General features: G+C 42.9%; 4 protein-coding genes across 5 annotated transcripts; 3 read left to right on the top strand and 1 right to left on the bottom strand.

Moving 5' to 3' along the window:
• Positions 1-1,939: 1,939 nt before the first annotated feature.
• On the top strand, positions 1,940-11,131 carry LOC112283552 (sister chromatid cohesion 1 protein 4). The gene is made up of 16 exons (XM_024522377.3): positions 1,940-3,419; positions 4,263-4,536; positions 4,760-4,854; positions 5,238-5,287; positions 5,986-6,047; positions 6,212-6,769; positions 7,105-7,262; positions 7,568-7,706; positions 7,834-7,970; positions 8,196-8,504; positions 8,789-8,866; positions 9,061-9,497; positions 9,656-9,689; positions 9,890-9,998; positions 10,292-10,442; positions 10,807-11,131. The coding sequence occupies exons 1-16, from the start codon at positions 3,296-3,298 to the stop codon at positions 10,903-10,905; spliced, it is 2,814 nt and encodes a 937-aa protein (XP_024378145.2). The 5' UTR covers positions 1,940-3,295; the 3' UTR covers positions 10,906-11,131.
• Positions 11,132-11,952: 821 nt separating this feature from the next.
• On the top strand, positions 11,953-14,022 carry LOC112283233 (transcription factor ICE1-like). The gene is made up of 4 exons (XM_073534870.2): positions 11,953-12,344; positions 12,570-12,806; positions 12,921-13,088; positions 13,293-14,022. Exons 1-4 carry the CDS (start codon positions 12,093-12,095, stop codon positions 13,404-13,406), a joined length of 771 nt encoding a protein of 256 aa, XP_073390971.1. The 5' UTR covers positions 11,953-12,092; the 3' UTR covers positions 13,407-14,022.
• A 677-nt stretch (positions 14,023-14,699) lies between these two features.
• On the top strand, positions 14,700-17,871 carry LOC112283231 (THO complex subunit 4A). 2 transcript variants are annotated; one of them, XM_024521696.3, is made up of 6 exons: positions 14,700-14,882; positions 15,080-15,424; positions 16,047-16,193; positions 16,451-16,519; positions 16,692-16,876; positions 17,300-17,871. In XM_024521696.3, the coding sequence occupies exons 2-6, from the start codon at positions 15,197-15,199 to the stop codon at positions 17,502-17,504; spliced, it is 834 nt and encodes a 277-aa protein (XP_024377464.1). In that variant the 5' UTR covers positions 14,700-14,882; positions 15,080-15,196; the 3' UTR covers positions 17,505-17,871. The 2 variants fall into 2 exon arrangements, with proteins under 2 accessions (XP_024377464.1, XP_090107044.1); XM_090250918.1 differs by having other exon boundaries at positions 14,700-15,424.
• Positions 17,872-18,588: 717 nt separating this feature from the next.
• Positions 18,589-21,054, bottom strand: LOC112283232 (uncharacterized). The gene is made up of 5 exons (XM_024521697.2): positions 20,867-21,054; positions 20,215-20,446; positions 19,937-19,981; positions 19,525-19,769; positions 18,589-19,146 (listed from the first exon to the last, which is right to left on the bottom strand). Exons 2-5 carry the CDS (start codon positions 20,389-20,391, stop codon positions 18,933-18,935), a joined length of 681 nt encoding a protein of 226 aa, XP_024377465.1. The 5' UTR covers positions 20,392-20,446; positions 20,867-21,054; the 3' UTR covers positions 18,589-18,932.
• Between the last annotated feature and the right edge of the window lie 3,509 nt (positions 21,055-24,563).

Here is a 24,563-nt window from a genome sequence, read left to right as displayed (position 1 = left end):
TTTTAATAGTTCTGACATTTTAGTTATTGTGGTTTGTCTCAAATGCTATAGAACTAGTACTCAACCACCTTATTGATTCTTTATACACCCAAGTTGTTATCAAAACTCTACCTCTCCAAATTTACAAGCTCGCTGTAAAAATTTAACTCTTTTTAAAACAAAAAATTGCAATATTCTTTTGGAAAAAGATTAAAAAAATATATAATTACATTAACTTCTGGTATTGTCCACTTTCATACTCCCTCCTTAAAACAATCTGTTGTTTTTGAAGCAAGTAATAAATTTTCTTTGTCTTTACATGGTTACTTCCCAAATTATCATACTGTAATGGAAACACAAAGTATTATGTCCAGATTTTAATACCGTTAAGTTTTTAAACTTGAACAGAATGCTTGTTTATTTGTACTAAAGAATTATTTTGAATTGATAAATCAGTAGACTTTTTAAAGATCTGCCACTGGTATGGATAAGATTTAAAAATTTTAAAAAATTAAAAAATGTAAACATCCAAAACTACACATTTCAAAACTAATTGTTCTTTTACATGTGATAGAGTTCAACGAATTGTAGCAATGTGATATTTAAATAAACATCATTTAAATGTTTTGTGGCAATTAACATAGAATAAAGAATACACATAAAAATCATATATATATATATATATATATATGATTAAATTGTTTGACGATAAAATCACCAGAAGTATAATTTGTAAAAGACTAACACATTAGTTAATGTAATAAATATACTGAAAGCCATATAATTATATAACCCTTGATAGTGTGCTATTTTAAGTCACAGGTTTCTATTTATTACTAATTCAGCAAAGACTATATATTACAAAACTAGACAATTTTTTTTTCACGAAATCATCTATTTCGTACTCTTAACCTAGTGGATTTTTAAGTCGATTACAATACTGCTAGCACAATGTAAGAGTTAATCATGTTTGTAGTGTCAAATGTATGTCTATACATTGACCACATGAAAAACAATTAATATGAATAGGAATATGTATCACCTTCCCTCAAAAACCTTTTTAAGGAATAGACGTATTTAAATAGAAGCAAGAGATTTTGGGTATGATACAAACAAGGAAAAAGTATCTATAGAAAAGAAATCCAACCACACATACATCTCCATGATATGTTTTGATACAAGTTTTTTCGCTCAAGCAACAGATTCACCAAAAGCTTTAATAATTTTTTTTGTGGTCAAAAACAATAATTTTTTTACTCTTAATACAGTTCTACACAATACATGTAAGGTATATTTTATTATAATTTATTTCAAATAATTCAACTGTTCTGAATAAGCTAGCAATTATCATTGAATTTTTCCTCTACTTCCAACTTTTTTGCCAATATTACTAAAATTTACATCAAATCATGGACCACAAGCACCAATATGTGGTAAAAGGCTCCTCTAATGTCCACGGTCATGCCTGCACAACATGGAGCCCAATTCCGTCCCGTGAAAGGGCCCATTAAGCTCTGGTGCAAAGGAGCCGAAAGTTCCTATCGCCGTTCAATAGCACACAATTGCATACATCGCCAATCCTATGAAATTCCACCACGTGTTGTTGCCATGCAATTCCCGCCACGAAGTGCTCCCGATATTTGGACGACGTGGCGAAGCCCGTGGAATCAACGCACTTGGTTCCTTTGAGAGAGGGAACGGCAGAGGGGGATGAAATTGAAACTAGATGAAAAGTGTTCATCTATTCTCAGCAGATGCGAAAGGGAAAATAATGGAGAAACAAACTGTTGTGCAGCCTAGCTTGGCGACCGGCGAGGTCCGCTGGCCGGGCTCCCCAGGGCGAGGGATGGGTTGGCGTATTTTCCTGCCCAGCCCGGCCCGGCCCGCTCCAGAGCTGCGACGCCTTGCGAGAGACAGAGGGAGTGAGAGTTTGCGAGGGTCACAGAAAATGCACTCTCACTCACTCCCTTCACGCCAAACGCCTCCCCGCCTCTTGGATGCCAACCATTTCGACGTGATTTGTTCGCTGCTCCACCGTGGCCCGCGCCGACGTTTTCCCCCCCACCCCCTTTCTTTCCTTTCCACGGATCCCCGCTTTCATTCCGTGTTTTAGTTGCGTTTATTTGAGCTTCTCAGCTGCAGAAACGGCCCTAAAACGAGGATATTACCCTAGAGCTGGAGTGTTATGGTTTGAAGGTACTGGAATGTGCGGAACTGGATTGTCGTGGATCAGTGTGCATTGCCATGATTTGTTCGGGTTCTCCATGAGGGTTTGAGGTGGAACTATCGTGGTCGAGGCCTGGCCTGTTGCGCCGGTGGTGCTTGTTTAGGCCCCGTCCGGCGTGCAGGTGTTTTTTGTTCTATTGTTTTTTTGGATATTTTCGTGTTGGGCGTTTCGGAGGTCAGAGTGTAGCGCGGCAGCAGTTCAATGGGAGATTGGGATCATTCGAAGCGGTATTGAATAGAGGTGAAGAGTAGTTGGAAACAAGTTCAGGAACGGGGCATCGCTAGTTTGGCGTGGGGAGGAGTTTAAACAGTGGGTCTTGTCTAAGCATTGTTGTAATTCGTGGGCTTCGGCGAGGGCATTGAAGAGCGCCAGCGGGCTCGAGAAGTTGATGTAACAGTGACTCTTCTTGAAATTTATTACCTGGTTTTTTGGACTCTGCCACCAACCAGTCTCAGAAAAAAGACTTAGAGTTGCGGTAAAGCTGCAAGATTGTTTAGCGCTTTCTGAAGCTCTACGAAGTGGCTTCTGCATTGAGTGCGTAGTCTTGCACGCGTGAAGCATAGTCTTGCACGCGTGAAGCATATCTATTTCGGGCCCTGACTGCGCGGCACAGAGCAAGTTTTGAGACGCTGCTCATTATTCAAAGAGATCTTTTCTTGTGTTTGACTCGCGGCATCTCGACTAAAGTTTGCCCTTTCCGAAGACCATCTGCACAGCCGACTCAGAATTCTTTTAAGTATGTTCAATATTCGATTTCGGGGTGCATCAAAGTTCGAAGAACTAGCTGTTTCGTGAAAATCTGTGGCCTGAGATAGCAGGAGAATAAAAAATATCTGGCCCTGAAGTCGACGATGGAGGCTCACTGCTTTGGTTGCAAAAGAGCAGTGGTTCGTGCGCAGGCCTTATCTGGATTTACCTTCGGATGAAACCCTCGCAATAGTAGAGCGAGGCTGTCCGGTTGGGATATAGCATTTGGCGAATCGCGAGAAGTTGTTTTCCTACCTTCGCCTTTAGGGCATATTTAGAAAGTAGCGTTGGAGCTTGGCCGTGAAGCTTTGGAGCGGCAAGGGCGAGTAAGCGAGGTTCAAGATGTTTTACTCGCAGTTGATATTGGCGAAAAAGGGTCCGCTGGGGACCATATGGATAGCTGCTCATTTGGAGCGCAAGTTGCGGAAGAATCAGGTCACGGAAACAAATATTAGCGTATCCGTCGGTAAGTGTGCTCCTAACTCGTTTAAGGCATGGAAACCGAACGTTGGAGAGAGCAGTCTTTGTAAGTTACTCCTGGTGACACATCTGGAAGTCAGTTTGCAGTCGTGTAACCAAAAAAATGTATGAACAAGTAGCAGGCAATAGTCAGACAGACTGAGTAGAGTTGGGTTTGAGTGAGGTATCTTAATGAATGAACGGGAAACGTAGGGTGGGTTAGTGGATGGAATGACGATTTCGATTCCTCATGTCCTGCCGGTGCGAGAAAAAATGTCAAGGAAGTGGTGTGAGGGTTTGTTAAGAACGGGCGTGTAGCCACGTACTTACGCTCAGGAAATGGAGAAGGCTGTACAATAGATGTAGCTGATTAATGCGGGTATGCCGTGCTGCACGTTTCATGCCAAGGGACCTTGACGCTGATTCCTCTTTTCGAGACGTCTTTCAATCTGGGTGTAGATGTTTTTGTGTCAGTATGCTCTTGGTACCCCTTGGGCCAATTTGAGCACGTTTGAGGACTCTTGCGTGGTTCAATGATGCTCCAGATTTTGTGGCGGGGTACGGAGTATGTCGATTGGGTTAATTTGAAGATCTGTGCGGAATGTGCTGTATGATGTAGTGGATGAGTTGAGGGGTGAAACCCTTGAACTGCTGAGAGATGTGATGTGTGGTAAGCCGGATGGGCATTATTTGGTTGGTGACTTGAACACTAGCACGCGATATCCAACTGCAAGGTGATATGCATGGGTTTTGTGTGATCTGGTCTTGTCTTGGAGGAGAACGTGAGAGAAGGCATGCATTTGTCGTAGGTGGTCTGATACGTCGCAATGTGGGTTTGGTGGTTTGGCAGACTCCATTTTGTTCCCGGAAGCTCCTATTGCTCTGAGGTTGTCTGGGCACCTGCTGCTGGGTGTAGTTCGGATTTACTCCCGAAAGGTGAACTACCTGTTCCATGACTGCAGCGAAGCGCTAACGAAGATCAAGCAGGCGTTTCATGCGGGGGCCGTGGACCTTCCGCCGGAGTCGTCGACAGCTCCATTTCATGCGATCACTCTGCCAGAAAATTTTGATCTTGACGAGTTCGAGCCTCTTGCGGAAAGGGAAAGTGTGCTTCTTGCCAGCGGGTACGGGTGACTTGGTTGTTGGTGGTTGGCGTGGGAGAGGGATTCAAGTGTTGCCTGGTGAAACTTGTGATTGAGTGCCTATCTGGTGTTTGGGATTATGTGGAGGTTTTGCAAACAGAATGCGGTCCATGTGAGTATTGGAATTGAAGTGACTTGTTGACTCTGAGAGCATCCAAGAAGTTTGGTCTGAGAGGGATTTGTATGGGTGGTGTCGGATGAACAGGGCTACGGATCAACATGTCACTACCCGTGAACTCATCACGCTGCAAGATCAGATGGAGGAAAACATCTACTTCGGATCGCAATTCGATCTTGATGGTATGGGATGGGGTCTTGCTGAGAATCTAATTTGCAGTAGGCCAGTGAAACTATTGATGAAGGGTGTGCGAACAGAATGTGGAGAGGAAACTTTTGCACATAGTAATGTCTGTGGTGTTATTTTCGATTCTTTTTTGTCCCTTTGTTCTTGTTCATATACAGGGGAGAGATGGGGATTGTGGTGTTGAGTGTTTTGATGAAGTCGTTAGGCGTTGATTGTGTCAAGAGATGCAAGCACTTTGCAACTTGAACATAAAGTGCTATGCCCTGTCGTTGTGATTGGAAGTCGACAAAGGGAAGACATGAAGACGACCCTGTCCGTCCGAATTCTCACCCGACATAAGGCGTTGACTGATTTCTGGTTGGCTGGTTGTGATGCGCAGAGAGACTTCCTCAAGCCGATTTGCCACGCATTGGACTGGATTTTGAAGAGGTTAGTTACACTCACAAGTTTGGGATGGATGTCATAGTTTCGGCAGAAGGAGGCAAAGAATAATTGCCAGATTAAACATGTGCCAGGAGACTTTGTGGAACATGCGTTTGGTTGTTGGAAGGTGTATGTGCTAAATGCGTCATAAGTAGCTAGACGTGACGAAAAGAGCTAAAGTTTATGACCTGGCAATCTGTGGGTAATGAGGAGAATTGGTGTAAAGAAGGAAGGAAATTAAATGAGTATTGAAACATGACTGTTTCAAGAGCCTGTTTGTCACGAATTTATGAAGCGAAGATATTTGTGTGAAGCGGCACAGAATGTGTAAGAGAGAGAAAGATCTGATGGAAATCCTGGCGGAGATGGATGATTGCGGGTTGGATGTTGTGGACATCCCTGCATCCGTGCGTTGCAGACCTTAAAACTGGCTATCGAAATCTGCGTGACCTGTAAATGGTTTATGTGTCGCAACTATTGGGAAGTCGAAGTAATACTCTAAGTGAATGAGCAGTGGCATACCACATTGAAGAATGGTCAAATATCGTATTGAGCTATGCTACGTGATACATCCGCAGCTTGTTTCACAGCAACAGCTGCCTGCCGTTTAGAGCAATCTTTGTGATGGTCTTTGTGATGGACGAGGGGTCGCATGCGTCTTGAAGTTGTTTTAATGATGTACTGTGTGGACGTTGTGTGTGCAGGAGGAGAGGGAGAAGGAGGCTCGAGAACGTGAGCGGAGCCCAAGATTGAGTTTAGAGGAGGAGTAAATACGACGTCCTTTCATGATGCAGAGTCGTTGCTTATTGTTCGTGCTTGGTTTGGACGGGACATGCATACTTTCAGTGTACACATTGCCTGCAGCGTGCACGGGGTTTTCATGCAAGAAACGGGTGATTTTAACATGATGTTCGTGTTGTGTGGAACCAGAGTGGCACCAGCAGTGGAGGAATATCGGATCGACTTTGACCGGTTGGACCAGATGGAGGCCATGGATATGGAGCAGTTGCAGCCGATGACCCCAGCTCACCCTTCCGTGGTAGGAGTGGAGGAAGAACTGGTGGAGCGCCCTGTGGAGCAGGCTGAAGAACTTGAACAACTAGCGCCTGTCACAGAAGTGCCAGAGCAGCTGGGTCCTGTGGACGTAGAGATGGAACTTGAGGAAGAGCCGAGGGCGGTTGAAGCAGAGGTTCGCGTTGGATCCGCTGCGGAGATGGAGGAAGAAGTGAGCCGGCCAATGGAGGTGGAAGGGCAAGGTGAGGCAGGGGAAGAAGTCGTGGAAGTCCCTGACGAGTTGGTTCCAGCCTTGGAAGGTGCCGCAGAGGAACTACCCAGGGTTGTCTCTCCACCTCGTTTGGGATTGGAAGCGGAAGAGGTGCCGGAAGTGGAGACTCTCCGGTCTGCAGTGGATGCGCCGACTGAGCAGGCCACTGACCTGTTCGCTTTCGAAAGGGAAACGGCGAGGTCGAGCAGGGACGTATCAGCGAGGTAAATATCTATAGACTGTAGGTTGGGAACTCGAGTGTGATAACGAGGAACTGGCATTCAGTGTTGTCTTGGAACGCACAGAGTTTAGTGTTCGGTACGGAAGGTTTTGTTGGATTTGGCGTTTAGAGGGTTCGTGAGTGTTACTGTGATGTGCTTGAGCCCCAGAAGTTGGTGTTTATTTCAGTTTCAGCAGTGTGCATGGTATTTAGAGACGATATGGGTGGAGAGACCAGCGGTGGATGGTCTTCTGTAGACCGTAGTTGGAAGAAGGAGCCTCTAGCAGTACAGCAAGCGGGTATTGGGCATGATTTTGTAACGTGTACATGGAAATGCAGGGACACCGTTGAACCGATGGAGCAGCCGTTGGAGGTTGCTGAGATTGCAGAGGAACTGCGAGAAGCCTCAGTAGAAGCGATTCCAGGCCTGACATCACCGAGGAGGAGGCCCAGTCTTGATCTACCACGCGATGACGATGTGCTGGCAACATTGTTAGGTGTGTGGCACTATCGTTGAGTCGTGTGATTCGAAGAAGATGTTTCACAGTGTTGCCGTTGTTGGTGGTCCCGGCTAGGAGCTGGAGATTCTGATAGAATGTGATAGAATGTGCTCAGTGGGATTATGGTGGTTACATCCTGTGGTGTTGCAGATACTGTTAGCCCTGGGTCATGGTTGCGAATGAATCTGAAGGGTATGTTGATTAGAGTATCCGTGATGAGTAGCGATCCGCAGATGGTGGTGATACTTGTATGTTGCGTAATGCATGACATGAGCATGGTTCTGAGCGTTGACTGGTAACAGGGGCCAGGGCTACACCATCTTTGAGAGTCATGGCTACTCCCAGTGAGGAGGCTCCTGCTCGGAGGGTGAGGCGAGGTCCGAAGGCTGTGGGCAAGAAGAGGAAGCTTGTGCTTGACGCGGCGACGGTTCTGCATGGAGAGTAAGGAGGCGTTATTGGTCCATCGCTGTGGATTTTGTGGAACATGATTGAGGTTATGAGAAACATGCAATGTTGCGTTTGGTTGGAGAGGCATGTGCTGACTTGGGTTGAGATGAACTGTGTTCAGCGTGATGAGGCAACAGTTGGCGAATTCAAGTGACATTCGGAGGGTGCGCAAGAAAGCTCCATGCACTCGGAGTGAGCTGTGGATCGTGCACAGACAGACAATAGGACAACAAATCTTTAGCGAGCCTTCCGTGCCTGGTACCCATCAACGTTTGTCTTACTATTGCAGCGTGGGCCGAGACATGGTGGGAAGTGCCAGCAATTGTGGTCGTTGTGTGCGATTGCTGCCTTGCCTCTGGGCTTTGTACGGATTCGGCTTTGTGACGAGTCCGTGGTTGAGAGAGGTCTGTTCGGTCGGGTGATGGAGAGTATCTTGTTTATGTTGGGCTGTTAGTGAGAAGTGAGGTCTGATGGTTTGTGCAGGTGTGAGCAACGCGTTGCGGGTGCTTTATGACCGTGTGTTAGTGACTGGTGCTGCGGACTTGCCATCAGCTGGGCGTGAACGGGAAGTCACCCCTGAGGCAAACCGGGAGGATGTTCCCGCTACCCCGGGCGCTGCAGCTCCAGTGGAGGAGCCCGACACTGCCGAAAGGAGTACAGCTGGGGAGCAACCAGAAGATGAGCGAGCAGCGGGTGCTGAACCGGCCGGTGAGTTGGTCGAGGAGCCAGGTCTGGAGTTGGCTGTGGTGGAGCCAGTCATGGATGCAGTTGCTGAATTTCCACCTGAAGCAGGTGTAAATCCTACGCCCTCCGCGTGTTCACGAGTGTTGTTATGGTGATGGTTTATACGTTGAGGGGGTGAGGTGATTAACGTGATGTTTGGGTCCGCATTGGCTCTGCAATACTGTCGATAGGTTGACCTCCTGGGTGTTGATATTAAGGTAGAGGGGGTTGGAAGGTGGTGCCGGCATTTCCGGTGCCGGGATCCTGAGGTTTCGTCCAGAGCTTGCAAGTGAAGGAAGAAGGCCGATTTCTCAGTTTGACCGAGTTTTGATATTTGGATTCTTTGTGTTCAGGTGAGGATCTTACAGCCGCGGTGGATACCCGTCTGGAATCTGAAGTTCGACCAGAAGAAACTGCTGAGTTGGCGGAAGGTATGGAATTGCATGGAGATATGTTTCTGAGTTGGCAGTAACTATGAACCTGAGGTTGAGTTGTTGGTCGGATTTAGAGTGCTCCCTCTCTTGCCATATTGAGGGTCTCGGGTAGTGAAGTGTCTTGCTTTGGTTTTGTGCCCCAATATATTTACGGACGGTTCTGAAACGAAGGTTTGCTTGGCATCGAACAGGTTCCGTTCCCACGGAGGAGGGCGTAGAGTTTCCAATGCTGGAGACGGAGCCAGGCATAGTCTCAGAACCTCCTGTGCCTGAATCGGGTCCAACAGCAGAACCCATTCTGTTGCTGGAGTCGGAGGCACAAGAGGAAGCAGAAGTTAAAGAAGAAGTTCTCGCGGAAGCGGCCTCAGAGGAATTGGTTGCGATGGAAGAAGACGTGGAGATAGTAGGAGAGGCAGCTGCTGGCATCGAATCGGAGTTGTTGCACAAAGTTGCTGCAGAAGCAGAGGCCGTAGCAGAGGCAGTTGCGGGAGGGGAGGCCGTAGTCGTGGAAGGAGTGGATGGAAGAACTATTATCGTGCTGGAGGACGACGGGACAATTATTGACGAGGGCCCATCTTCGTTGGTTGGAGTGAAGGAAGAAGTTGTTGGGGAGGAGATTCAGGAAGAGGTATGCGTGAGTGGAAGATTGGAGGGGGAGCTTTTAATGCTATTTCCAGCATAGGATTGGTTTGGAGATGATTTCATGAAGAGCCTTGGTGGAGTTTTGAACTGCATGAGTTGCGTACGTCTGGTGAGGAGCATGCTAACTTGTGTTCTTTTGACCAGGAACTTGGGTTTCTCGGGGAGCCAAGAGAAACAGGTGCAGCATGCGGCTTTTGCGCTCATCTGTTTTCTTTTTGAACACTGCTGTTGTGTTTGTGTTATTTGTGCTTATATGATGTGTGATGGAACCTACTTGGTTGTTGCATGGCGATGGGCGTACTTTGTGCTGAGAACGGTTCCTTGGGTGTGACGTTTTCAACGCCGTTGCTGAAAAGAATCGTGTATTTGCAACTGCAGTGTTCCTTCAAGACGTTGACGACGATCTGCACGAGGAGGCTGAGAGTTATGACGACAGTGTTCAAGATGTAACATTACAAGGGTTTGGTGGCTGGTCAGCTCGCACGAGGTAAGGCAGATTGGCAAATCTTACTTCTCCAGTTTAGGATTGCATATGGAGTGACAACCTCACAGTCGCAGGAGCATGTTTGCTGCGATTTTCCATTACGGGATAATAATGGGTTGCTGTTGTCAAAATGCAAGTTCACATGTATTCAGTAGGCAGGCGGCGGATGGGTAGTAATCCGGTTGCAATAAGTGTGGACATATGAGCGTAGTGCACATATTGGTGGTGTTTGAGACGCAGTGCTGTCTTGGTCGTCTGTGTTCTTTTAATTGGTAGACGGTGGGTTGTTTATACAGGGCTGTAGGTGGATACCTGCAAGGAGTCTTCGCCGGCTTGGCCGGTGGTGCAGAGATTAGAGAAAAGGAGCAGTCTCCTAAAATCGGGCTCGACTACACACTTCGGGGAAAGACGAGGAAAGAAGCGGCTCGGTTGTTTTTCGAGACCTTGGTATGCACTTTGCTGAGGCTGTACGAGGGTTGCATGAAGAGGGGCATATTGTAGGGTGTTGTATATGGTAACCACAGTTGTTCGGAAGGTCTTCAAAACGAGACGCAATTGTTGTGCATTAGAGTGTCCAGGCTTTGGAACACCTTTTGCCGTGACGGTTAAGTGAAATGAGTGCGCCAGGAATCCTGTGATTGCGTAACCTTTCCAACCTCGAAACCAATCTGTGGACTGATGTTGTCGGACGCGATATGCATTTTGTTAGAGGATCGATTTGGATGTGTTGTGCAAGGAGGCAGGTGCATGTGACTGATTTCCCTCCAGGTTTTGATACGAGCTCATGCACTTGTTGATATGGACTGGGTAGGTATTGAAGACGAAGGACTACGTGGATGTTGAGCAACCGCAACCGTACGGGGAGATCTACATTTCAGCTCAGCCCAAGCTAATGAAGGCCAGCTTTTAGGGTTCCTTGGCAAGGAGAAATCTGTCTTTAGTTCTGTTAGCGGAATTTACGTACATTAGATGGAGCCCCTTCAGTAGTTTGTGAATAGATGAGTCGTAGAGACCGGTCTTTTAGGGTGCCCACTGCGTCTCTTTTACGGGCCGCAATATTCCCGAGATTGCAGCCCCCCGGTTTTCATTGTAATCTTTGTGGGTACTTTATAATTTATCTCAATTCTTGTATGTCAGTCTGCGAGTAACAGGATTTAATACCACATGTCATATGCCAATGTGAAGCTAATGGTTTTTCATTTTACATCAAGGAAAGTTTTGCCATGCATATTATACCAAACACCATGCGCCGAAGATTGCAGCACAAAATTTCACAAAATAAATTTCTTGAAAACTACATAATTTTTACAAATCCTTTATTTTACAGAGTCATTGTAATTATTCTTAATGAATGATCTCAAATTTGGAGTTGCTTCGTTCCGTAGACTCATCATCAATGGGAGTTGATCACTTGGAGGCTTTGAAAGAGTGAACGAGGGGTGTGGCAGGTGTGAACGAGGATGAGGGGAAAAGGTCATCGCTGAGGAGGGGGGGGGATCACGAAAGCGGAGCATCTAAGGTTGGAGCGCATCTCCTAACATGCAGGCAGGCCATCGCAGCAGAAGCACCAGGAGCAGCAGCAGCACCTTCACACGAGCACACATTAGCACAACCACGACGCCGACGGTGGAGGTGGTCTTGGTGCACTCGCCCAGTATTTTGCGACGACATTGCACCGGGCATTCACGGTTTAAAACTCGCACGAAGGTACTGCCTGCTTCATTGCGCTCGCTCTCTCGCTCCCTTCCTTCCTGCTCAGGTTCATGCATGTAATAGCACGACACCCGGACCAACTTGTCAACTTGCTCGCCCAGCCACCACCATCACTTTCACGGCCGCATGTGTCGCCATTACTCGGTCTGCCTCCGCTCTTCATTGGGACAGCATTGTTTCTCATCATCTTCGTGGGTTGAGGCTTGATTTGTGGCGCTCCAGAGTGTTAAATTGTAAGTAGGAAATTCTGGACGGTTGCGGCAAGGAACGCCGTTGAGGGTGATTGCATGGTGGTGTGCCTGGTGGTGTGAGGTGACGCTCGGTGTGTCGAGTTGTTTGAAGTGGAAAGGTTGGTGCAAAGTGCGACTTGCATTGAGTGTGAGCATGGGCAAGCCAGTGGAGTGCAGCGATGCTGTCGGTGTCTCTAACCACGCGGACCTAGACTACTCTTCAGACTTGACGGATGTAGAGAACTACGAGGAGGAGTGCGGTTTTGTACACAGAACCTTAGAGATTCCCAAATCGCGCAGTTCCGGCGTGTTTGTTGACAGTGCAGCATTGCCGGAGTTAAGATTAAGGCTTAGGATTCATGAGCATTTTCGGCTCTCCCAAGAAGTCTTACTGAATTCTTGCACTGTGAGTACTTTCGATTGGAATTGGTGCGTTTCGTTAAGCCCTCGAGAGTGGAAAAAGTAGGCAGTGTTAAGGTGGTTGGGTCCTAGTAAGTTTCTGCCATTGGACTTCGAAGTTGTGCGAAGGCGTTTTGTGTCCTGTTACCATAGACCTTGGTGAGAAGTATAAAATAGGCAGGGATTGCTGATTGAGATATGTGACCGCCAAAGAATATTTTTGGTTTTGTAGGACGAGATTGCGTCAATCCTGACAAAATTGTACGAGTATATTGAGAAGTTGCAAACACGAGTGAAGGAACTGGACTCAGAGCTTGATTCAAAGTATAGTCGTTACGAAGACGATTGGGTCTGTTCTGGAGATGGGTGGAGCCCGTCCTACAAGGAAGAACAGAGGCCAGTGGACTTGAACGCCCCATTAGAGACTGGCTTTGTGAGCTGTTCGCAACCTACTGTGAGGATCTCGCAGGTTGTTCCATTTGTTTGCTTTCTGAATGAAATGAGTGACATTAAGGTAAATCTGTGTGCTTACCAGTGGCTTGCATGTATCTAGAGTCTGATCTTGCGACATTTCGATGATCAGGTGGAGGTTATGAGCACCAAAGAAGGATTGAAAATTCACATTGAATGTGAGAAACGACCAGGGCTGTTACGGGACATCATGGAACTACTGGAGTCAAGGGGCTTGAATGTGGAAAAAGCCAGTGTAGCGTTTGACGAGCATTTTGTCTTGGATTGCGTTGGATCAGAGGTACAAACAATAAATCCTTGGAAGTTACATTGCTGGTTGACAAGCACAATCTTATGTAGGCACTTGCAGAATAAACTTAAACTTCTAGTAAAATGAGAAGCAACTGCCAACAGCACCCATAGATCTTGATTTCTGAAAATGATTTTTGTGACGGCAAATCGTAGCTCTTCTTCACGCTGAGGGTTATGGTATTGTTTGATGCAGATCGATGGACGCGATAATACCAAAAATAGCCCCAAGTCATGTTTGAGTGCTGTGGCTGTGGGAGCAAGTTTGGTATCCCTTATCGCAAAGCAAAGGGATGCTGCCTCACCGTAGGAGGCGCTTTGCAGACCCTCCAAGAAATCAGATATTTATTCAACTTTGCGTGCATTCGTTTTGCTCAAGAGCCGTTTCGCTCCTCTATTGCTAAGTCACACATTTTGATGTTCCGATCAGTGAATCAGAGGGTCAGTCAACGCATTATGAACCCAGTGAATTATCCAGTTGGACTTGAGGCGCATGCAGAAAGAGTCGTAAGGAAATTCAGGTTCATCGCTTTTCAGAAGCCCTCAGTGGTGGGATGGTCCCTTGGACAAAACGGTGACCTTGGTTTGCACTAGTCTTGGCCTTTGCCTCGAATTAGAGCGTCACTATTGCCGAAGCCAGTCGACCACAGCGGAAAACTCGAGGCCATGGCAGGCCATATGAGCGACACGAAGCTGCTTTGGATAGAAGTTCGCTGAGGGGATGAAAAGGATTCGGAACACAAGGTTTGGCAAGTGAATTTAGAATGATGGCTTGGAAACACAACAACCAACATCAAACTCGATGTTGCCACGAAATCTTCCACGGTGTTCGTTGTTTCACATTACAAGTAATGCAAAAACTGCCGCAATTCTTTTTGTACATTACCTTCCTTCCCTTAATTAAGGCAGCAATATATTCTCTGAAATGGTGCCTTTCAAACAAACAACAATTAGTATGACGTCCGTAACAATCCACTTCAACACAACAAAGTCATGAATGATGGTCTCCTTTCACCTAAAGATGCCAAAACGCACTCTCTTTGCAACTCATCACTACAAACTGTCAAGACCCTTAACACAATTCTACAGGTCCTTATACGTGTGTCCCTAAAAATAGTACAACTCATTCACACATAAACATCAATTTCATACTCAGAAAATAGCAGCAGGTAATTTATAAATACCACTATAAACCACCATTAGAGATAATATTCTTATTATCAGTTGAAGTCGAACACTCTGCTTGCTTCAGACTTGAACGAGGAAGTGTGAGCAGGAGGTGGTGGACGAGGGAGGACGAACGTCGAGGAAGCGACGGAAGGAGGACGAAGTCGTGGAGGGCAAGGAAGGAAGGAAGGACGGAACATGGAGGGAGCGGCGGAAGGGGAGATTCATCCGCGAGGATGGATGAGAAGACTTTGTCTCGACGCCAAAGCGAGTCTGCGCTCCTGGCGGACGCACTACTGCACTGCCCCCTGCCTGTCGGCGTGGTGGCCTCGCTCACTCGTGTCCTACTTCTCATCCTGCGTCTCCCACGCACGCTGGCTGCCCTTCCTTTCCTACTTTCCCTTCCCTTCTTGCTGCCACAGCCCCTTTGTCTATCTTCTTTGCACTCCCTTGCGTTGCCCTTACGACACGTTCCTTCCTCACGCTTCGGCTCCATTTCGCTTCCGGAGTTGGACATCTCTCTGCTGTTATTATTCTCTGTGCCGTTCCTGCCTTGTGATTTCTGTTCCTGGACCTTCGCCCGATCGACCGTGATCTGCAAGTTTCGTTTCGCTCAGGAGTAAGCTTTCTGCATATTTTCAGGCTTTTTTGAGAGGTTTTGGACGAGGTCGACGCTAGCGACTGGTGATGAAAAGGATACTTGGTTTGGTGGTTATCTGGTTTTGTTGAGGAGGTTTCTTGTGATTGAGTTTGGATACGAACGTGGAGCCGCTCGCGACCGTTTTAGGTGTTGAGGTGGTACGTGTTGGCATTTAGGACTATCGAGGCGACTGCACGACGACGGTCGAGGTTAGGGTTTCGGCGCGGAGGGCGTTTTACGGGTTGTTGGAGCGGGATCTTGAGGAGTACAGGTTTTTCTCGGCTACAGGCATCATGACGAGCGCGTTGGACATGTCGTTGGATGACCTGATTAAGACCAACAAGAGTTCCACCCGCGGTAGGAGGGGCGGTGGTCGGGGCGCAGGTTCTGCGTCTCGGCGAGGAGGAGCTACTGCTGCCGCCGGTGCTGCCGTAGGCTACCCCGGAGGCAAAACCTCAGGGCCAGCCCGCAGACAAGTGGGCCGGGCAGTCGCCCGGCCAACGCCTTACGCGAGCGCAAAGGCAAGCAAAGCGGCATCCCCTTATTCACTTATTCACTTAGTGGCAATGGCAGACCTTGAAAGAGTCAGTAGGGATAAGGAAACAGAAAGAGAGAGAGAGAGAAAAAAAAAGAAGCATACTTATCAGGCACAAAGAGGCCTGAGGATTCAATATCTTGAGTGATAAAATCGTCTGAGTTTGATATGAGCAACGGGCCAAGCTTTCATAAGGAAGACATTTACTGTTTCAAGGGAGCAGGGTTTGGTGTTTTGGATGTCAAAAAGAAGGGTGGAATTCTGTTGGAGACCCTATGGACGTGGTGTGCCTGTAGTTCATCTTCGGCTGGAATGCTGGGGGCCTACTTTGATGATTTCCATTCAATCAGCGCTTTGACACGTTCATATTGAGCTTCTCTACTTTGACGCATTTGTCCTGGGAGGAGGTATCCATATCTAAAATTTGTAGGATGTGGCTCGCCTCTTCTGCAGCGTTTGTAGTACATATGCCGTGTTTATGCTCTGTGTGTGCATGTTGGCGGGGGTGTGATGTGTGGCTCTGGAAAGCGTTTGCGTGAGAGGGTATTTTTGCTGATAGATTACATGGGTGGTGCGAACCGCCAATCACTTGTTTTCTCTGTGAACAGTTAATGCGCCGCGTCCCGGATTATGCTTTCCAGTACGCGGACAACTTTCTACCGGCAGGTGGTAGGGGAATGGGTAAAGGAATTGAGACTGGGACCAAATTGTACATCTCCAACCTTGATTATGGAGTCTCGAACGATGACATTAAGGTAAGGTTGCACTACGCATGATTGTTAAGCAACGAAATCTAGTAATAAGAACGAGCGACTATTTCTGGTTGCTATAATGTGTACGAGGTTCGTACTGGCTCTCCGTGTGTTATCCTTGTCATCATTTTACACCTAGTTGCAATCTTTGTTTCACATCCGATTTTGTACCTTTAAATCAGATCCTTGAGTCCAAATTGGGGGGCTGTTTTCACGTGTATCCTTACTGATTTCTCTATGTCTCATTTCAACCCATTCAGGAATTGTTTTCGGAAGTTGGTGATTTGAAGAGATGCTCTATTAACTACGATCGAAGCGGTCGTTCTAAGGTAATATTATTTATCTATTTATTTATTTCTTTATCCTTCTCTGTAAATAGCGCGAGTTTTACATCAGAGTTTTCTTTAAGTGAGTCCTTTTGAGACGTCTTAGTCTTAGCTGTACAATACGAGGTCGATGTTTTTATTAATTTTCACTGTTGCCTTTGTTGCGGAATTGTAGGGAACAGCGGAGGTAGTATTCATAAGGAAACCCGATGCTCTCAGTGCAATGAAGAGATATAATAATGTCCAGCTGGATGGAAAGCCAATGAAGATTGAGATAATTGGCACAAATTTACGCCCTGCGCGATTCAATGGAGGCTTAACAGTATTTGCTGGTCGTGGACGCGCTGTTGCTTCACCATTGTAATTTCATTTTCACTCATTTACTTTTCTTGTCTTTTCGTTTCTTCTTGCTGATTCAAGTTTTCTAATTTCTTTGCTTGCAATGAGGTTTATAGAAGGCTCTTTTGCGTAACGATCTTGTGTTTAGAAGGTATCAGTCCTGCAAATAACTCCAGTTATTTCTTGTTCCTTTTCCTGTGAATCGTTAGCTTATTTAAGTGCCCGAATCCCAAACTCGCGTTTGAATCGCTTCAGGTTGTAGAGTAACAATGTATTGTCCAGTTCTTCAATTTTTCTTCTTCTTATTCATCAGAGACCCTTCTCATATAGAATTGTATTTGATTTGCTGAGGTCTTCTAACATGCGGGTCCTGCTTGGTATTTTAACGTGCTGGCAGAGTCTTGGTTAGCCTCTTACAAATGAACTGTTATGGTGTTTCTGTAGTGTGCCTTTCGTGCGGGGTCCAGGTTCATTCCGAGGTAGAGGCGCATTCAGGGGACGCGGTGTAGGCAGAGGTGCAGGCAGAGGTGTAGGGAGAAGCGGAGGCAGAGGCGGAGGTAGAAGTGGGGCCCCTGCTGTAGAGAAGTCCGTGGAAGATCTGGACAAAGAATTAGAAGCATATCATACAGAAGCTATGCAGACCAATTAATGTAATCAAATTCAGGACCAGGCTACGCTTCTTCCTGGTTTGACCTGCTTTTTGCTGGTCCTTGAAATCTGGCAACTTTTTCAGTTTAGATCTCAGTAGCAAATTTTAGGGTGTTGTTCTTGAGCTCAGCAAATACATCATGATGACTCCAGTGTAGCTAGTCAAACGAATTGTAGTGTCATTTCATGCTTGCCCTTAGTTTTGCTTCTAGTGTATCATGAACAATATGCCGTTATTGGCTTATAGAGATGATACAGCTTCCTGGGATGTAGAGATAGTGGTTTTCATGCTTTTTATAACTGAAACTCTAGGTCTGTTCTCTTGTGATAACCTGAATGCCACAATGGAATGTAAAAATTTCTTGTCATACTTTGTTCCACGATCAATAACGATTTCACTTTTGGTTTTGATGCCGTTTGTAAGGGAGGATAGAAGATTAAACGTTTTAACAATTACTGGTAAATACGGGATGTGAATAATCGAATTAGCATTATCATCTTGATGGTAAGAAAATGTTCACGGTTCCTCGTCAACTCAACCGTAGATGGGGTGGCATGTGGAGAATTTAGGTCGGAAATAACCGCACTGTTGCAGACAAACAAACTTCGGTGTGATTGTCTGAATAGGATGTCACATGAAGTTGTACGCTTCTATTGAACATTGGAATGTTCCACTGGTACAGATCTATGATGTATTTTGTACTGGGTACAAAAGTTGACTGCACATTTAAGATGGGCTAATTTTCTTTTGTTTTTGGATTTATAGAGTAATGCCAAAATTCAAAACAGAATGCGATTAATAGTACAGTAAATATCATGCTGACTATAATTTTCATATTAATACTTGCAGTCCAATGTTGCTTCTTATGCATTTGTAGATAATACAACAACTAGATTTGTTGAATTTGTAAGGTTTGTACAAGTCACTGGAAAATGAATGACACATAGGTAAGGGAGGAAATAAAATGAAGAAAGACGTGTAAATACTATCGCTCAAGCAAAATGCAAGCAATGCAACAAATGTGACCCAGCCTAGGACTATTAAAGTGGAAGATCATGAGAACAGGAACTTAAAGGAATCAATATAAGCGATAAACTAAAAGTGAACCTGAATTCTAAATAGTGTTCTATACATAAATATAAATATATAAATAAATAAATAAATATACGTCTTGTCCTGGTAGAGTGATTTAACAGCTAAATAGTCATATAAAGCGTAATCAAGATCCAAAACTTACATGAAGTACAATACTACATGTTATGAAAATGTTTTCACTCGGTGATTTCTCAATGGAGACTCTGGAGAGTTTTCTCCGAACAATATACACGATGGAACATCCGCTCAAGACTCCATCTGCTTGTTCACTGTTTCGAGAACCAGCAATTATTAAGCAACCATCGCCTCGAGGTTTAGGAATGCAAGAGGCGCCTAAAATACTGCAGTACCTTTAACATACTCAGTGGCGAGCAAAGCAACAAACCCCACCATCGCGGCTTGACCATTCAATCGTTCAGCATTTGCTGTAAAACCTCGAAATGGTTTCACAGGCATTTCCAATTCACGCTTCAGTAGTTCGTTCACTTTAGGCGCAAGGGAGCCTGCAATTACTGCAAGTGATACCATGATCAAAGCTGCTCCGCCCCTATTAAAAGATAATACAACACGAACAAGTTAATTCAATGGAACAGCGACTTCGTGATGCATTTCAAATGTGGAACTCGTGCATCTATCGCGGCAAAAGAGTACTTCATAGTCATGATCAATTTAGGAAAAGAACGTCTTTGCACACGACTATCGTTTGAACATCATGTCTTTCATGCTCTGGTCATGCAGGGAATAGTTACCTAACGTATGCCCAAAATTTGCACAAAACAATTTTCGAAGTAGGATGATTAGATTAACTGCGGTGGGAGTTGACATACCACACTTGGGAAACAAAAGCACAGATAGACAGCAAAACAAGTACAACTCCCAGCGATGGCCTTACTAGGAAATCTTTACTGCTACAGAGATGTTGTACCTGACACTCAGCTGTTGCCATACAGTGCATCCTGACTCAATTTCAACAGTCATAGCAGCGAAAAATCCCAACATCGCAGTTCTTCCAATAATCATCTCTTGCGCTATTCCGCCTCCAAAGAGCGCATCCTTCCCTATTGCGAAAACCTCCTCGATAATAGTAGGCTGCTCAACGAAGGGCTCTTTCCCTGCTTCGTAATCACGCTCTAAAGCCTCAAGCGCTTCAACTCTTCGTAAATGAGCTTTCTGAAGAAAATAACGAATGTGGCTGTCGATACTTATTATGCTTTCGCAAGCAAACAAATGGAGGTGATCCCAAACAAACGGAATCAATAAAACGCACTAGAAATTGCAAATCCAAGTCCAAAAACTCCTGCAAAATCATTTTGGACAGAACAGACTAATGACAATACCTGCCAGTCGGGTAACAATTCTTTGGTTGCATCAGACCACCACACCTGTCACGTCAGCCGTCTCATACACATGAAGATCTATAAAGAGATCTGGCAGGATTTGAACTATAGTTCTGGCACATTGAAAGGTGCAGATGAACATTCTGATGATACGACCTTAATACTGAAAAGAACAAATTACCAGTTCAACTACATAACTCATGCAGTTAAACTACTAACAAAAAACTCATCTCCCTATTTTAAAGCAGTGCCGGATTGCCGAAAAAATGACCACATACCACGGCGTTGCAGATAAGGGATGATGGTTTTGGAGAAGTTGGACATTCGAGAAGTGACACAGGTAGCTTGGTTCCGAACAAAGAACTTCTAGACAAGGCAGTAGAAGTCTGCTTTGCTCCAGCGGAATTCTGTCCCTGCAAAGAGACTGTAGCGTTTGAAGCCTGCAGGGTTGCCATGAAACTGCCTTGTTGCCACCGATGAAGGAGAGTAATCACGATACAGTCGTCTAATCTACGCCGCACAGTCAGCAAAAAAAAAAGTGTATGTGAGAAACCTTGTGATATTCACCTCATACTAGAAAAATAAACAGAATCATCACAATGATTGTCAGGACATTGAATATCTTCACCTCTGTCCAAACAATCACAAACTATATGAAACAAAGAAATTGAAACACTTCCTAATGAAGCGCATTTAAAAATAAAATAAAATAAATAAAAAAAACCGCTCCCGGGACGAAACGAAAGGCGATGAACATTGATAAGGTTGAGTAATTCGAAACTACAGCAATACGATAAAAAAATTGGTCCGACTCCCTTACAAAAACTCAACCTCATCACTTACGCTAATGTAGTACAGTATCCTACTGAAAGCAGTGCAAGCAACGCCTCAACAATCAGAAAACTCCACGACAACGACAATTCTACTTACATCAAATCTTGATCGAATTTCACTACGAAACGGTCTCTACGGAAGTGCAGCTCCGAACACCCGAAAGAAAGAAATTGGTCTACAGGCGGTGGCACAAGTTTCTGCTTCGATCTCACATACAGACTAAGAAACAGACACAGTGGATTCTGGCCACGGATTTGGCTATGGAAGTCGAGTACGCCCTTGGCACCAAAATCTGCGGAAGGAAAGCGGCCGAAGTGAATCAAGGAAATGGATGTGCGAAGCGCAGAGGTGTGTGACACGAGGACCTTGGACTTCCACGTCGGTCGGACTGCATCACACGAATGCGGGGCTCCTTCCGCAAATCGACGTGACTCGGAATTCCTTCAAAGATGTGGTCCAAAGCAACGGCGAGACGCGGCGAGGAGGGACCTTTCGCCACGCGGTGGCCACGGTGAAGGGCGACCCTCGCAAACGCAGGGTGACCCCCCTGATGAGACTGGCTCCTCCGTTCCTTTCCTTGGGAACGTGGAAGTTGAGGAGGGTAGTTTTAGGACAGTGTTGTCAGAAATAAATTTTAAAACTTTACGTGATGCTAGTTTGAAGCTTTCAGATCAAGATGTTAGTCTATAATTGGTCCACCTCCTGATGTACTTTACTTAATATATATATATATATATATATATTGACATACATACATACATAAAGGTATTGTTAATGCCACTATAATTTTTGCTATTGCCATCACAACTTTTTATCCATGACATGTCATCTACATTCTTTGTAAATGTTATTAATAAGACGACTTTTTTTGATAAAAATTCAAATATATATATATATATATATATATATATGTATATATTTTTTATTGAAATAAAATAAAACCTAAATAAATATATTGAGTGGGTAGTAGTAGCAAAAATGATTGTGGCATTAGGAGTAAGTATATATATATATATATATATATTGATTATAATGCCATAGACTTTCTTTTTTTTGTTATATAATCCAAAATGTTCATTAGTTCTTGGATTTGAATTCTAACCTTATATAATTTTAATATCTCCAGAAAGTAATGACAAACTAAATTGCAGTTACATGAATAGATTGGAATTATACTTATTAATATTTGGATTATCTAGAACTTTTAAGGTACTAATAGTACATATATTAAAATTTAAAATTAATCTTTATATTTTTAATTCTTATTATATTACTATAAATATTTTTTAATATTTTAAACATAGATAAAATCATCTATGATTAATTTCAAAATTTAAAAGTAAAACTAAAAATAAAGCATAATATCAAAGTATAATGTTGAAATGAAAAAAAAAAAAAAAAACTATAATTCTAATAAGATTTATTAAAATATTTTTTTATGAATAAAAGTTATTTTTTATAAATAAAAGTTTTATTTTTTATTTTTTTATATGTAGATTATTTATAAAATCTAAGAGCTATAGAATAAGACTTTAAAAACTTATTAAACAAGCTATTAGATAAAACTTCTTCAAGAAGTTTTTTAGTCAAATTTATTATCTAAATTTCTACACATGTTTTTGTAACAATTTTGATTAGTTCTTTTTTGAACATTAAAAAAGCTGTAATAAAATAGAAAATAGAGAAAAAAGAAAAAAAGAGAAAGAACTTTAAAACTATATTTAAGAACAAAACCTTTGTATGATTATCATTTTAGAGTATTGCCAATGCTGTTAGAATTTTTGTTGTTCCCTCCCTAACTTGCCACCCATTCAACACATTTTTTTAGTTTTATTAATCCAAAAATTTCTCTTGTTAAATATTTCCAATATTTATCTTTTTTTTTCAGATTATTTAGAAAGTAAAATTAATTTTAATTAAAAACTCATTAAATTAATAAAAAAAGTTTATCAATATCATTTTTAATTAATTTTTTAAAATATGTGTGTGTATATATATATATATATATATATATATATATATTCTATATCATAATCTTTAAAAATATTAAAATTAAATATATATATATATATATATATATAAGCATTGACAAAGGATATAAGTGATATGTAGTGGATAACAAATTGTGGTGGTAGTAGTAAAAATCATTGTGACATTAGCAACAACCTAATTTTATATTAGATTCTTATTATTTAAAATCACTAATTGAAGTTTTTTAATGTATATGTTTGGTAAAAAGTTCATATTTAAAAACTCTTACTTAAGTACCAAAACAAACCAAATCTATATATGGTTGTTGAACTATGATTTTGAATACTAATTTCAGGTTTTGAAATTTATATAATTACTAGTAAAAAATATTAGCTAATGGGAAATACTTGACACATGTATTATTCATTTTTTAAGAATAGATTTAATTTATTTCTTATAAAATTTATTACTTCAAAATTAGAATGAATTATTGTGATGAACATTTACTTCTAAAAATTTCTATAATATACTAAAGCCTTCTATACATCTAAAAACCTTTTATACTTGTTATATAAATTAAAGTGATGTTTTTCTATTCTTACAATATTTATTTCTAGTTCATTATTATTGTTTTAAGAAATTTTAAATAGTAATTGATTGATTATGGACAGAAATAAATTTAACATAGAAATTTTTAACTCGAATTTCTGTGCTAAAGAATTGAACATAGACAATGTTATATTATATTATATTTTTATTATTCTTTTTATGTGTGCATAAAACTTTCATGCCATTTTTTTTTAAAATCTTTATTAATTCAAAAATTCTACTTGTCAAAAATTAATTCTTGTTTGTTTTGTTTGTTTATAAAACTCCTCTTTATATGCAAGTAAAATAAGCACTAATGATGAAACTTTTAGGAATAAAAAAAATTAAGATACTCTACATTCTCTTAGTAGCAATAATATTATATATTCTTTTGATAATTAATTTTTTTAGAGTTTATTTATTTTTGAATATAAAAGTAAAGGCATGTAAAAATAAATATAGTTTTTTGCTTTCTTGTAAGTCCACCAAAGAATTCGTATTGTTAAGTTTTTTTTTTTTTTTTTTTTTTTTTTTTTTTACAAAATTAGGTCACAGTATAAGTTAATTGAATCAACTAATACTAGTTTATTTAACCACTGGTACTCTAAATTAGGTCTAACTAAGATTTAGTTTGACCATTTGTGCTACAACATCAACCAGCCTTGCATACAGAACCCGTAATCATCCATAATCGGAGTGGTGGAATCCAGGATGCCGGCGCAATTTTATCTCACCTCACCTCGTCGCTCGTCTGTCTGTGACGCTATTGCAGCTGAAATGAAAGAAACGGAATCATTCGCATGTGATCCACGTACTGTATCTAAACGACTGATGATCAGAAGTGACGGTTTTGCATGGCAATACTGCCAGGGATTCCTCGGATCTTGGACGTCTGCACGTCATGGACGATTCTTTGGAGAAAAAGCGATGTGCATGCTTCGTTATCTCGTGATTGAGTGTTCCTCAAAGAATTATACGATCATCTCAGCTAAAGGAAGAAAGAAAGTGGCATGTTGAAGATGCACAGAAATCAGTTGAGTACAAATAAATTATCATAAATTATCTCCTCATTTATCTTTCGAAGCCCTACCTCACCTGCTTGTATCTTCCAGTTTGTGAACAACTTATATTCCAAGCTCGAAATCGGATTGTAGCCCTGGGTGGCCATCTAAGCTTTTCACTTTCTGCAATGAAATACACCTAGGCTTCCTGGATTTCTATGCACCTTGCGCTA

Source organism: Physcomitrium patens, chromosome 6 (assembly GCF_059467195.1).
Source record: "Physcomitrium patens ecotype Gransden chromosome 6, ASM5946719v1, whole genome shotgun sequence".
In the NCBI taxonomy this organism is placed as follows: domain Eukaryota; kingdom Viridiplantae; phylum Streptophyta; class Bryopsida; order Funariales; family Funariaceae; genus Physcomitrium; species Physcomitrium patens.
This window is presented reverse-complemented; position numbering and strand designations above follow the sequence as displayed.

Excerpts from the sequence above, each read along its gene's own strand:
- LOC112283552 (XM_024522377.3), top strand. The coding sequence starts at position 3,296 with ATGTTTTACTCGCAGTTGATATTGGCGAAAAAGGGTCCGCTGGGGACC. Across the intron at positions 6,048-6,211 it reads AGATTGAGTTTAGAGGAGGA|AGTGGCACCAGCAGTGGAGG; the intron begins GTAAATACGACG and ends GTGTGGAACCAG. Across the intron at positions 9,690-9,889 it reads CGGGGAGCCAAGAGAAACAG|TGTTCCTTCAAGACGTTGAC; the intron begins GTGCAGCATGCG and ends TTGCAACTGCAG.
- LOC112283233 (XM_073534870.2), top strand. The coding sequence starts at position 12,093 with ATGGGCAAGCCAGTGGAGTGCAGCGATGCTGTCGGTGTCTCTAACCAC. Across the intron at positions 12,345-12,569 it reads TCTTACTGAATTCTTGCACT|GACGAGATTGCGTCAATCCT; the intron begins GTGAGTACTTTC and ends TTGGTTTTGTAG. Across the intron at positions 13,089-13,292 it reads TGGATTGCGTTGGATCAGAG|ATCGATGGACGCGATAATAC; the intron begins GTACAAACAATA and ends TGTTTGATGCAG.
- LOC112283231 (XM_024521696.3), top strand. The coding sequence starts at position 15,197 with ATGACGAGCGCGTTGGACATGTCGTTGGATGACCTGATTAAGACCAAC. Across the intron at positions 15,425-16,046 it reads CGCCTTACGCGAGCGCAAAG|TTAATGCGCCGCGTCCCGGA; the intron begins GCAAGCAAAGCG and ends CTCTGTGAACAG. Across the intron at positions 16,194-16,450 it reads TCTCGAACGATGACATTAAG|GAATTGTTTTCGGAAGTTGG; the intron begins GTAAGGTTGCAC and ends CAACCCATTCAG.
- LOC112283232 (XM_024521697.2), bottom strand. The coding sequence starts at position 20,391 with ATGGCAACCCTGCAGGCTTCAAACGCTACAGTCTCTTTGCAGGGACAG. Across the intron at positions 19,770-19,936 it reads AATTGTTACCCGACTGGCAG|AAAGCTCATTTACGAAGAGT; the intron begins GTATTGTCATTA and ends TATTTTCTTCAG. Across the intron at positions 19,147-19,524 it reads TGGCAACAGCTGAGTGTCAG|GGGCGGAGCAGCTTTGATCA; the intron begins GTACAACATCTC and ends ATCTTTTAATAG.